Below are 14,217 nucleotides of genomic sequence, written 5' to 3'. Positions count from 1 at the left end.
GAGATTTGTAGTTCAAATCCCAGCAACTACACAGTAAGTCTGGTATTTCATGAATGCGTGTGTGCACGCACACACAGCAACAAAAAAATCAGCACTATCTGATTTCTAAATGCAGTAAGAAAGCTGACTTCATGATGGTGTTTTAAGTAGAACTTAACTTTATTTGTGATGTACCCAAGAGCTTTATCCTATTCAAAATAAAGCCATATGTATAATTAGAGAAAACAGTTAACAATTAAAATAAGAAATTAACCGTGTAATAAATTTGCAAAATTTAAAGCAAAATCAACTAGAGTTTCTTTGGCGTTCTGCTTTATTCTTTATTTGAGGCAAGGTTTTGATATATAAGTATTTCTGTCTCAGCCTCCCAAGTGCCACGATATTGTATAGCAACTTTCTTTGAATTGAAACAATCCCCCTTGAGAAAGCAGAGTCAAAAGATTAACAGGCCTGGGAAACCTGCTCAGCCTCACAAGTACTCTCCCTTTCCTAGGTCACAGGAACAGTAAACAATTGCACCAGCCCTGTAATCTGAAGAGATTCTAACCTTCTGCAGTGCCTGCCAGTCCTGAAAATGGCTAGGATTCCAGCCTGATTCATGAGTTGTCATTTAGGATACGGGATTTCCACAATGCAGCTGCATTTGAACTGTCCCTGCTCCTGTGAGTAACCTCTCACCCACCCTCCTCTGAGTAGTCCCAATAACCTGACTGGCTTTCCAAGTTGGACTTCGGTAGGTTCGTTACTTTAGTCTCTTCTTGGTTCCCTCCTAGAACAACAAGACCTTTATTTGTGTTTCCCCGGGAAGCATGGGACTATAGGTAGGTAGCACCAGACTCCACTTATATGGTTTAATGTTATATAACATAATAAATATTTACTCTGTGGAGAACACTAAAATATGAAAAATTAGAAACTGACTTTTTTTCCTCAAACAAAAGTCACTTTTGTTTTTTTCATACATACAAATTATATTCATATTAAACTGACTGGGCTGGAATTTAAAAGCTGCTTTCTTTAAAGAAGAATACAAATCCTCTAGTAGCAATTTTGTTCTAAAAGAAAAAGTTTATACTCACAGCAACAACAGCTTCAGCTACCCCAGTCAGGACAGCTGGCCTAAGAGAATGCAGCAGAATCTTACTCTCAAGTAGAACCAGCAGCAGCAATGTTGCACAATTCTCAGGACCCAAATTCATCAGTAAGGTACTAAAGTTGGCTCCACTAGAAAACAGAAAAAGAAAGGTTTACAAACTACTTTGCTAAAATATTATCATCAAGATTTGCTTACTAAACAGGATACTAATCTAATGTTAATTTGAATTTGTAATTTAGCAGTGAGAAATAAAATGTAGCTAAATAATGAGGTAGTATATGGTGCGATTCAAATGAACATGTATTAAGAAAGATTTTCGGAAGCCCAGACATTTGAGCTGAGTTCAAAGGAACAAAGGCAAGGGTGTGATGGGGCTGGGAGACAGCATATGTAAAGACTCAGGAAAAAGCTAAGGCCATAATCCAAGAACTGCAAAACAAGCGAGCATGGGAAAAAAATGACAAGATGTTAGGCTAAAGAGAAATGACTGACTCATTTATACTTGTATTCATAAGTGGATGCACTGGCTGCAGGGCAGATTGAAAAAGAAACTGGAGGAAGAAGAGCCAGGATTAATTAAAGGGCTACTAATGAAATAGTCCAGATAGTACCCTGGACTAGCGACACAGAAGAAAAGACGCAAATAGAATAGAAGATAGCACCAGCTCACCATGAACATTACTGACTGCACATGGGAAGGAAGGATAATTCGGGTTTTGTAGAATGTGTGTACACGCACCTGGGCACATGCAGTACGTAGGGATGCATGCAGTGGTCAGAAGACAGCCTCAGGCGCTAGTCCTCAGTACCTTCCATCTTTTCTTTGCAAGATGGAAGTTCTATCCTTGGCCTAGAACTTCACCAAGTGAGCTACCTGGTTGGTCAGCAAGCTTCTAAAATTCACTTATCTTTGCTTCCTGTCTGGCCACTGCTGGGATTACAGGAATGTACCACCCATGCATGCTTTCCATGTGGGTTCTGTGGACCAAAATTCATATCCTCACGCTTGCATGCCAAGTGTTTCACATACTGAGTCATTTCCTGGTCTTGCAATTCTCTCAAGTGCTGCACCACCCACCCAGGTACCAAGGATGGCAAAACTAAGGGATGCCCTATCCTTACCTAGTTGGTCATCCTGCCTCTAAAGTACTCTATCCCTTTTGCATTTTTTTCTTTACTGGAGACTGAACTCAGGGCTTGTGTAAGCTAAGCAAGTGCTCTACCACCAAGCTATACAGGTACTCATAGCTTTTTATTTTAAGACAGGTCTCACCAAGGTGCTAGGATTATAAGCTTATGCCACCATGCCTGGCTCAGAGAAGTATTTTAAAGTATTCTATTTTAAGCAAATAAATATAACATTTAAAATACTATCAATGGGGCTGGAGAGATGGCTCAGAGATTAAGAGCACTGGTTGCTCTTCTAGAGGTCTTGAGTTGAATTCCTAGCAACCACATGGTGGTTCACAACCATCTATAACAAGATCTGGTGTCCCGGCACACATGCAGGTAGAACACTGTATACATAATGAATAAATAAAATCTTAAAAAAAAATACTATCAAATGGGGGTGTGGCTTGTAAGGTCCAACATACATAAGGTCTTGGGTTCTATCCACAACAAATAAACAACAAGCAAACAAAGCAAGCAAATAAGCAAAGCATCATTACCTTAATGGTAAAGGTGTGGAAACTGGTTGTGATAATATTAACGCATCGTGGACTGATAGCTTAAAACAAACAAAAGCATAAATTAGTCAAACCAATTTTTTAGTCTCAATATTTAGATAAGGGTAAGATTGAAAATTACTTAATATGCAGAAAGGTATACAATTTTAATCACATTGAGATATAAATGATAGCTACAACTACTCAGAGATATTTGTATTAGCTCTTAAATTGCTGAATTTTGACCTAGTTAGTGGGTTAAATGCAAGTACATAAAAATTTGGAATAATTTTTTATAAGAACCTCAAATTTATTTACTCACCACACTAGTTAAGGATCTGTAATTGTTTAGTACAAATTAATACTTGCTGAACTGAATACATTCAAGACCAACAGTGTCTGGCTTAATCCTGTTATAGAATGTTAATAACGTCTTAGAAGAAATATTAAATGGATCACTTCATTAATTAGTGCTACTCAGTGTCAGTTTGTAAACTGTTATGATTCAGGAAGAGACAGTACATAAATAGAAAGCTAAATATTCAGCAACTTTGGTAACAACCTACTCTCGTTCCTGTAGTCAAGCAGTCAATCTGTGCAATCTTGTATTTACTGATTCTACACAGTAAATGTCATAAGCTGTATACCTACCAAGGCCTGTCACTACCTAGGCCTGGGAAAGAAGCAGGTTGTTCAGCACAGTCTAAAAGCATTGTTTAAACTCTTTTCATTGTCCCCCCAAATACTCAGCATTTAAGTATTAAAATACTAAATATTATCAGTTACTCTGAAACTAAGAACATGGCCACAACATAATTCTGAGGTTTACATTATTAAATTTAGCTATGCAAAGACCATACATGGACCAATGAAAACATGTAACTTATGATGCCATGAATGATAAGTAATACTCCAGTTCTAATTCACCTGGGATCTAAAACCCAATTAGGAAAGAAATGTTCAGTAAAGCTACTAAATAATGAGATAGTCAGAATTTCATACAGACATACTGCTTCATTTCAAACTCAAAGAACCTGGCACAAACTAACATGAGAACACTTCTTTTTCGTTACCTGTACAAGGATTCTTGGTCTTTGTGGTGAAGGAAAAGGGATGTTTTGCATAAAATGTGAGATGTGTCTAGAAAAGATGGTGAGATGAATACCCACAGTTACTTTCTTTAATGAATGCATCATAGATTTTAACAAGCCTTTTTATTCTACTATATAGAACCCAATGGAAAAAGCATTTATTAAAACTGAGCTAAAGAAATAAACATCTGCCAAGCATGGTGGTGCATTCTTGTAATTCTGGTATTTAAAAGGTTGAAGCACAAGGATTACTACAAGTTGAAAACTACCCTGGGCTACAGAGTGAGTTCTAGGCCAGCTTGCACTACAGAGTGAGTCCATGTCTAATAGAACAAAACCCACTATTTTCATCAGGAAATCAGTAACATAAAAACAGCTTTCATAAAGTAAACAAGCTAATTTAGGGACTACAGAGATTGCTCAGCAGCTAAGAATGGCTACACTCCTCAGAGAGCCCAAGTTCAATTCATAGCCACCTGGTGGCTCACAAACACCTGGAATTCTAGCTAGCTCCAGGAGGTTCAATGTACAGTGTCTGGCCTCCACAGCAACCACACACATGTGGTACACACATGTATGCACAAGCACACACACAAAAATAAATCTTTTTTTTAAAGCTATTTGTGCCAGATAGTGATGGTGCACACCTTTAATCCAAGTATTCAGGAGGCAGAGGTGGGAGGATCTCTGTGAGTTCAAGGCCAGTCCTGTTTGGAGAGCTAGTTCCAGGACAGCCAGGGCTCAGAAGGAAAAAAAAGGAAAAAACAAACAAACAATTTTTACAACCTTGGTTATCAGTGACATTATAAGGAAGTATAAATAAGGAATTTAAACCTAGATTTATTACTAGAACCCTAGACAAACAACCTAAATGCTGTTTCTCTACTTAGAAATAATGTTTTTTCAAGTTTCTCCAGAGTTTTATGTTCTTGGGAGAGATAAAATGTACAATTTACCTTAACAGAAGAACAATGATCACATCATTGATCTTGAGTCTACTGCACAAATCATAGAATCTCAATTGCCCACAAACTTGCTAACTTGACATCAGTTAAATTTTACCTCAATTTAGTTAATCTGACAATTGAAACTTAAATGTAAAACTATAAGCCACCAACTTGCATTCAGGGAACAAAGTGAAAACCCTACATTTTACACTGAATGCTGATACTGTGAAGACTTTACAAAGTTCTTGACCCTTCTACCCTTCTTGTTTTGTTACTAAAGTCGAGTATTATACACAATAACAAACAAAAACCATGTCCCACTATAAATCAAAACAGTTTATAAATGACAGGCTTGGGGCCAGAGAGATGGCTCACTGAGTAAGCCTGACAACCTGAGTTTGAGCACCCAGAACACACATGGTGGAAGGAGAGAACTGACTCCCACAAGTTACCCTCTGAGCTCTACTCGTGTGCCTTGGCGGTGTGTGTGTGCATGGACTTGTGCAAACACAGAAATGCACACGGACAGCAAGCTTTTATTTATTCATTAACTTTGATTTACTTACTTTCTGTGTATTCTGAGTGTTGTGTTGTGTTGTGTTGTGTGTATATTAGTACTCGACATGTGAAGGTCAGATGGTACTGGCTATCCTGGATCTAGAGCTAGCTGTCATGAGGATGCTGGAAATCGAACCCAAGTCTTCTGCTCTTACCTGACAAGCCATTCCTCCAGCCCCAATAAATAAGCTTAAAATGACAGGATGGAGGCTATAAATACCTATAAAGTCCCTGTTCAAAAACTAAGAGGCTCAGGAGTTTGCAGTCAGTCTAAGTCTAGGCTACTAGTCTAGGAACCCTGTCTGAAAAACAAAACAAAACAAAATACAGCACAAAGACTTCATTCATGGCTCTACATCTATTTTTCTTGATTATAAAACATTTCCATGACAAAAAGAAATATGGAACATTCTGCCTCGTGCTAAAACCAAAATCACACAGTTAACATCAGTTAATTTACTTTTGTAATTTCCATATTAGTTTACAGATGAATATTCATTATACCTAATTCTTGTACTGGCCACTTACACAAAGTATGTGTATACATTCACTGTCTTGGTTTCTGAAGAATAAATAGGAAGAAGAACACATACATCTATACAAGTTATTGTCTAATCTGGATTATCAAAACAATCATAAGGCCATGTTTACCAAGACTCCAATTTCAAGTTCACAATCAATGACTCAGTGGAGAGGGAACAAGTAAAAATATGGTGACTATGATACTCCTTCCCTTTCAATTCTGCGGCTAAGTTAGATGACAGTGAAATGACCATTATGTATCTTATTTCCACAGACATGACACCGCATCATTATACATACTTTTCAATGGGAAGAGGATGTGGTCCAGACACAGAAACTTTGTAGATAAACATAAGAAATTTCTTAAAAGCATCAAAAAAAGGCCAGTGTGAAAGCAAACAAATGCACTTGTTTGAATTGATGGGTTTGGAGACCACTTTTCTCTCCACGGGGGTCAACAGGCCCAGCTGCATAAGTTGCTTCTCTGTTAGAAGTTCTCGAGGATAAGGCTCATAAAACTGGATGGCAGCTCCATAGACCTACAGTCAAAGATTTGTTGTGAGATTTACATTTCATGCTAGAGATTAAAATCCAAACCTCAAGCATCCTAGGCAAGCATTCTACCAGGATATCTATATGCCCAATGTTCTTTTTCTCTTTAAACAAATATTTTCTGTGACTACATACCAAACAGATAAATGAAATATCTCACCTCAAACTCAACCAGATGTTGATGCAAATCCATCTAGATCCCCACACACATTGTGATTATACATGTAAGCATTTATTTAAAAAAATAATAAAAGAATGGAAGGGAGGGAGGGAGGGAGAGAGAAGGAGAGAAAAGAAAAAGGGCAACTTCATGCAGCTGGGGTGATTTAATAGACAAAGCATTAAACCTTGCAGGCCTGACAATCCGAGTCCAAATTACAGATTCCACAGTAGGAGAAAACTGTCTCCTAAAAGCTGTCCTCTGACCTCTTTAAACATGTGCAACACACGTGTTCCTACACTCACACATGCATTTTAAAAAGGGGGAACCATTTTTTTTACTTGTTCTCACTTTTATCCAGTGTATTTTTTACCTACTCTGTTGAGTACTCTAATAACCTCACTCAACTTGTACTTGCTTGAACGACATATTTTAGAACATGGAATATACAGAAACACAACATTGATCCCATCTGTCATTTTTGTATGTATATCCATGAGAAAGTATATGTGCACACATATCACCTTCCCCTTGACTGGGTCTCTGTTTTTTGTACTCCATGTGCCAAGCTAGCTGGCCTGTGAGCTCCAGGGACTCTACCTTCTCTGCTACCCACCTTGCCACTGGACAATAGAGTTGCTGACACATGCTCCCTTATCTGACGTTTACATGGTTCTAGTGAGTCAAACTTAGGTCCTCATGCCTGCATGGTAAGCACTTTATGCACTGGGCCCACATGATTTTTTTTCTCTTTAGTTAGGGTAGTTTTTAATTCTACTTTCTGTCTCAATGAAGTTGCCTATTCTAATGATACCTACTACATATAAAATCAGCATTTATTCTTTTTGTGTCTTGCTTATTTTACTTAGCATGTTTTCAAAGTTCATCCATGTTACAGAATGTATTTGAATTTTATATTTTTTAAAGCTGAGTGATGTTCTATAGTGTATACACACCAAATTCCACTTTCCTCTCACTCTCCAGTAGATAAATGGGATGTCTGGTAATACTACAAGCATACTGCCGTCCAAGTTCTTTTCAAGATAGTCCGTAAGTTCAGTTCTCTGGGTACAGATCTCAGAATGAAACTGCTTCATCAAATAATTAATTCTGTTTTCCTTTTGAAGGAGCTGCCAATCTGTTGTCTACAGAAGCAGGGTTAAAAGGTTCTACTTTCTCTATATCCTTAATAATATTAATTTTCTGATTTTTGCTGTTACTTAGTAGTCAACTTAATAAATGTGAAATGCTACCTTACCATAACTTTGTATCTCCAAACTACATGAAGCTGAGCATCTTTTACAAGCTAACTGGTCATTTATATGTCTTTAGAGAAATGTCTACTTAAGTCTGTGTGGTGGTTTGAATAAGAATGGCCCTATAGGCTCAAAGATCTGAATACTTAGTCATCAGGGAATAGCACTACTGGAGAAGGATCTATATATAAGCACTTATGAGTTAGGAGTACAAATAGATTTAAACAGAACACTTTGCCTATCATACAAAGGTCTAAGTTCAACCCCCATTAGGAAAAATAAAAATCTTTTAAGATATATATTTTGCAAATATATTTTCCCTTCTTGTCATTTGTATCTTTCACTCTCTTAAATTGTTGGGGTTTTTTGTTTGTTTGTTTTGAGATGGTCTCATGGAGCCCTGGCTAGCTTCAAACCTGAGATGCTAGTTTTCCAAATGCTATGACCACAGGAGATCAGAGGACACATCCATGGAGTCAGCTCTCTCTCTATCTACCTTTATCTGGGCCCCAGGGATCCAGGCTCCAGGATCGTGAAGCAAGTGCCTTTACCGGCTGAGCTGTCTGGTCAGTCCTCTAAGAGTAATTTTCAGCCCTTAAGCCTGAGGTTGAATCTGAGTTTATTATGTGGTTATTGTTTGTCTGGTGGTGGGAATACAACTCAAGGCTGTGCACAGCAAACTCTACATCACTGAAGTATAGCTGATTTTCACATCTAAATTCTTTTTTCTTCTTTGCTTTGTGTGTTTGTTTTATTTTGTTTTGTTTGAGACAGAGTTTCATTGTATAACGAACAGTCTTGGCTGTCCTGGAACTTGCTTTGTAGACCAGGCTGGCCTCAAACTTACAGAGATCTACTTGCCTCTGCCTCTAGAGTGCTGGGATTAAAGGTGTGTGTCATCACCATCTGGTTCACATCTAAACTCTCTAGTGTCCTTTTCTCTCCAGTTATTTGCAGTTATGGGTCACTATGTGGCCTAAGTTATCTGCTATTCCTCGTTCTCCTAGTGAAACACCTGTAGCAAGCTAAAAGCCTTGCTCACATTAGGTAACTATTTTTCACCTCAATCCATTACAACAATTCTAAAATCAAGATTACAAGTTAATAGCTGGGCTTGGTGGCGCACGCCTTCAATCCCAACACTCGGGAGGCAGAAGAAGCAGGCGGATCTCTGTGAGCTTGAGACCAGCCTAGTCTACACTGTGAGTTCCAGGACCAGCTAAGGCTTGTCTCAAAAAACATTAACAAAAAACAAAACAACAACAACAACAAAAGACTACCAATAATAATCTAGTTGAAATACTTTTAGGGCTTAATTCCTTTTTTCTCTGGGTAACAAAAATACAACTGACAATCCTATCTTCTTTTATCTTCAAAATCTTTATTCCTTTGGTATGTTTGACAGTAAACACTTGTCTTTATTCTGATAACTGCTTTCTTTCCCATACAAGATCCAATTCTGACCATCATTTAAATACTGCCATTTCTAAAGCTTCTTGTCTAATTCAATTGGGAAAATTTTATTCTCTAATATTTGAACTATAATCATCTCAATAGCAGAACACCAATCTTTATGTGACCTCTTCCCAGAACTCAATTCCTATTTCCAGATGACTTGGCAACATCTCTGTCTAGATAAGCCATTACTTTCAAAGGTGAATAGAAACTGAGGGATGGCTCAGCGAGTTAAGCACTTGTCCCACAGCATGAGGAACCAAGCTCAGATCCCCAGCACCCAAGTAAGTACTGGGCATTAAAAACATGGCCTTCCGTTTTTGCTAGTCTGCCCTTTAGGAATTCATTTACTAAATGTGTTATATTTTTATCTGCTGTTTTTTGTTTGTTTCTCTGTTTAAAATAGGGTCTCACTGGATGGACTAGAACCAGACTGGCCTCAAACCCAGAGATCCACCTGCCTCCCAAGTACAGGAATTAAAAAGTTCCCACCACCATGCTCAGCTATTTGCTATATTTTAAATTTTCATGTTTTATCCTTTTCTGTGCTACAACTTAGAAAATCTACCTTTCTCTTCATTAATTCTTCCTTTGGGTATTGACTTATGTGTTGTTGAAACCATTCATTGCAGGCTGGGCATGTGGAACATGCCTATAATTCAACACAAGAGGCTGAAGCAAGAAGATTCATGTAAATGAGATCAGCCTGGGTCACATAGAGAGTCCCTATCTCCAAGAAAACAAACAAAGTTACGGAATTCTAATTGTATTTATTTATATAATTTAACTTTAAAGATCATATTTCTAACTTCTAGTCATCTGAATTTTTTATCTATTTGCTTTGTTTCTTTTGAGATAAGATCTCTCTATGTAGCTCTGGATATCCTGGAAGTCACTAGGTAGACCAGGCTGGCCTCAAACTCACAGATCTCTCTCAGCTTGCCCCTCTAGCCTCCCAAGTGCTGGGATAAGAGGCCCAGCTAAATTACATATTTAATTCATAATGGCTTTAATATTTTCCTTCAATCATTTCAATGTCTTGTCATCCAGTTTTATGAAATCCTGACTCTTCCCAAACCTATATCTTTAAATCATTACCATAATCTTATTTTGAGACCTGTGTTTGCAGATAGCTCTCTCAAAACACTTTATTTTGATATATAAGACTCAGGAATATCAGCATATTATATAATCGCAAGTATCATGTTGACTTTGAAAACTTTTATGCATTATTTATTGTTTTAAAAAACTTGGAAATAAATAAAAAACACATACTAAAATTAACCGGACCCAAAGTCTGCCAATTCTAACTGTACAGAAGTTCACTGAGTTGTACAGACTTTGGGTCTGGTTACTTCTGACTTCTTACGATGGGTGTTATAGTATGAATGGAAATGTCTTTTATTCAAATTATCCTAGCATTCAAATAAAACATAAAGTAACCACTTTACAACATTAAAATATGGACAAAACAGGCTTCATCAATAAGGTACAAAATATACCTTTTCAGCTGAAGAACCTGTCAAGACAAATGTTGAGAAAACAGGAAGTGGGTATTTGGTTTGAGGATCCCAGCATTCAATAGTGGCTCCCATAGGAAGGCAGAACAGAGGCACGGATTCTGAGAGCGGAAAAGACTCATAATCTTCTTCTGGATATCGAAAAATCAAACCTTTCAGAAAAAGGATAAGGTTCATTTAAAAAAATTTTATATAAATTATTCATAATACATACTTAATATAAGCACATTATAATATCAAATTGCTTAGAAATATGTGTAAAATTTCAAAATTAGTTTTACTATAACAGAAACTGAGATCCCCAATCTATCCTTTATATGTTATCCCTGAACTTATATTTAATTACAACATGAAAATGTATTAAGAATATTAGTAAAGACTAAAGTCAGCCAATCTTGATCACCAATCAACACATTTTTTTAACCTACATATGTCATCACCTTAGCACCTTGTGAAGAATGGTAAGAAAGTTAGAAGGAAAATTTACTAATTATTTCAGTTAGTCTTTAGAAAAAAATTCAGAGAAGGGATAAATGTTATTTAAAAGTGCAAGACAAGAGAAGTGATCCTAGCCCCTGTACCAGTGCTGAAAGCGCAGTGTAAACAGCACTCAACGTGAGCCCAAGACAGAATATGTGAGACCCAGGAAGGAGGGGCAGACAGCAGCATTGAGGGCCCTGATGGAGCCCTTCAGAACAAAGGAGCCGTACACCATCAATTAATTAGCCTGTAATGTCACCAATATACAGCCCACTTCCAAGCTAAGAACTTGAAAGTAAGATTTTAATCAAGTTCAGTCTCCAAAGCACTGCATTCTAAATATCTCATAATAACAATCTAAAATTTAGATTTAAATACTTTAGCAATCTTTCTGCAAATGTTTTAAGTTTGAGCACTTTTTGTCGATTCCTTCTCCCTTCCAAAGAAAAGACTTGTATTCTGTATTAAGGACATATTACAGCAATGTCATATTCTAAAATAATTTGGAATCTCTTATTAGTTGTTGCTTTTGTTTTATATAAAGTAAATGGTTTAATTCATTAGTATGAGTGGTTTTATGAGGGCAAAGAGTTTTCAGATATGGATTTGCCTAATTTCCCTAAAATAAAATTTGAATTCGAAAACTGCATAAGCAAAAAGTAATTGGCACTGCTTCTCTTCACAAAGAAGCATTCCAGTATCTTTTATTTACAGCTGGAGCATACCTGTATTGCCAGATTTTATCCCACCATACCAGTGGGATGAAGAAGTCACACTTAAATCTTTACAGCCCTTGACACTTTAGTGTGCAGTTAGAGTATGGCGAGAGATTTCCCAAAAACTTCATGGCAGAAAAGTTTCTCAGGCCCTCCTCTCCTCCACATAGCTGATTCTTTGCAACAAGAGAGAAAGGAAGCAAGTCCACCTTTCATGGCAAGTAACATGTGGTTCAAATCAGACACACAAAGATAAGAGAAGGAAATATAAGAAGTAAAGATGCAGTATGACACCTTTATGATTGTCCAAACACAAAGATCAAAGAAAGAAATTTCCATTGAATTATTAAATCTATTTTATTACTATAAACCAAAGCTCGGAGGCTTATGCCTCATATGCTTGCTTGGACAAAAATTTAAATTTAATAACATATAGAAGGTGGTTTTAGTAAGTCTTACAGCATATAATGCATTTAAGAAAACTTTAGCCTTTACATGCTAAAACTTATAGATAATTAACAAATAAACCGATTCCACAAATATATAAGGAACACATATTGTCTTTTCTAGCCAGCCCAATGACAGCATCCACTAGTTTGTCACCTGGGACAGATCTTCACTTCACTTACCAGCCTTATATGCTATTGCATTTGAAGCAGGCACAGACTTCTTATAACACAGAAACACATTGGAACCCCACTGTAAAAGATAAATTGAGTTTTCAAAAACAAAGTGAAAAGAAGAAACTGATGATTTTGAATGTAATCTAGAGACTATTTATCCAAACAAGTCATTTAAAACTCCGAGTTAGCCAGGAGTTGTAATATCTGCCTGTAATCCCCACATTCAGGACGAGGAAGCAGAGGGTAGTGAATCGGAAGCCACTCTGGGTTACAAAACCATCTCTTTAAAAACAAAAAGAGCTAGGTGTCTTAGTTAGTACCTGTCTGGTATTTGTGAAACCTGGACATGATTAGGCATGGTGGTGCACACTGTTATCTTGGCACTTGGGAGAAGTCAGGACATTGTAGTTTAAGGTCACCTACACAGCCATTTCCAGACCAGACTGGAATGGATACATGAGACCCTGTCTCTATATTTATAAGGGTAGGAATGTATCTCAGTGGTAGAGTCCAATTCCAGTACCCATAAGAAAATCAAAACACTCTGTTAAACAGTTGCTATGGAATAAAGTAAAAATACAGTTGACAACGCAAAAGGAAAAGAAACAAAGCCGGGCAGTGGTGATGCAGAACTTTAATCCCAACACTCAGGAGGCAGAGGCAGATGGATCTCTGTGAGTTCGAAGCCAGCCTGGTCTACAAGAGCTAGTTCTTGGACAGGCTCCAAAGCTACAGAAAAACCGTCTCGAAAAACAAAAACAAAAAAAGAAAAGAGAAAAAGAAAAGAAACAAGTCTGTTGTTTTGTTTTTTTTTAAGACAGTTTCAAAAACTTTAGAGTTGATGAGGCCAGTGGGATGATGGCTCAACAGGCAAAGATGCTCACTGTTAATCCTGACAAACTGAGTTCAATCATTGGGATCCTCATGTTGAAAAGAGACTTAATTCCCAAAAGTGATCTTCTGTCTTACATGTGTGCACAAATGCATGGCTCATGCACGCACACAGTAAAATATGGTTTTCAAAAGCTTACAGTTCTGTGATCATTCAGATACTACTAGTGTTTGAAAGAACAGATATTGGAGCCCAAAGCAGGAAAGGCTGAGTCTCCAGGAGACAATGAAGTCATCACTCCCACCAACAGTTACAAATACATACATCTCTGCCTATCTTCAAGATAAACCTGACCCAAAAACAAGTGTTAGTCTTATAAAACTATAAACCAAATGTGTATGCCCAATTTCCTTCTCCACAACTCTGTGTGCTTATTTGAAGAAGGGTCTGATTTGTGGCCTATACTGGCCTGGGAAAACCCTATTCAGCCAAAGTTGGTTTTGAACTCCTGAGTCCTGGGATTACAGTCATGACTGAGTTTTATTAACCCTTTCAAAAAGTAAGCATATAAAACCACATTAGGTAAAATAAATAACTCTAAGGAGAGTTTCCACCCAATCTATCTGCAACTGTCCTTAAAGCTACTATTGAAATCCAGAAGTTAAATCTCTGTGTTGATATAACAGACAATATTAAGATATACACAAACATACATAAAATTCCAAGCATAAATTACACTTTG

General features: G+C 37.2%; 1 protein-coding gene across 4 annotated transcripts in view; it reads right to left on the bottom strand.

The window, feature by feature from the left end:
* The window catches only part of Dennd4c (DENN domain containing 4C), a 98,654-nt gene that overhangs the window by 54,090 nt on the left and 30,347 nt on the right, over nucleotides 1–14,217 (bottom strand). For 3 of the 4 annotated variants that reach the window (XM_075945740.1, XM_075945739.1, XM_075945741.1), the window contains exons 4-9: nucleotides 12,650–12,719; nucleotides 10,807–10,976; nucleotides 6,182–6,420; nucleotides 3,837–3,903; nucleotides 2,767–2,825; nucleotides 1,080–1,224 (exon numbers count right to left, since the gene is read on the bottom strand). In XM_075945740.1, the coding sequence (XP_075801855.1) occupies nucleotides 1,080–1,224; nucleotides 2,767–2,825; nucleotides 3,837–3,903; nucleotides 6,182–6,420; nucleotides 10,807–10,976; nucleotides 12,650–12,719 (750 nt within the window). Of the gene's footprint in view, nucleotides 1–1,079; nucleotides 1,225–2,766; nucleotides 2,826–3,836; nucleotides 3,904–6,181; nucleotides 6,421–10,806; nucleotides 10,977–12,029; nucleotides 12,113–12,649; nucleotides 12,720–14,217 lie in introns of those variants that run through there. The other variant, XM_075945742.1, reaches the window with a different exon arrangement.

This window comes from Microtus pennsylvanicus, chromosome 13 (genome assembly GCF_037038515.1).
Source record: "Microtus pennsylvanicus isolate mMicPen1 chromosome 13, mMicPen1.hap1, whole genome shotgun sequence".
In the NCBI taxonomy this organism is placed as follows: Eukaryota; Metazoa; Chordata; class Mammalia; order Rodentia; family Cricetidae; genus Microtus; species Microtus pennsylvanicus.
The sequence above is the reverse complement of the archived record's forward strand: the minus strand, read 5'-3'. Positions and strand labels throughout refer to the sequence as shown.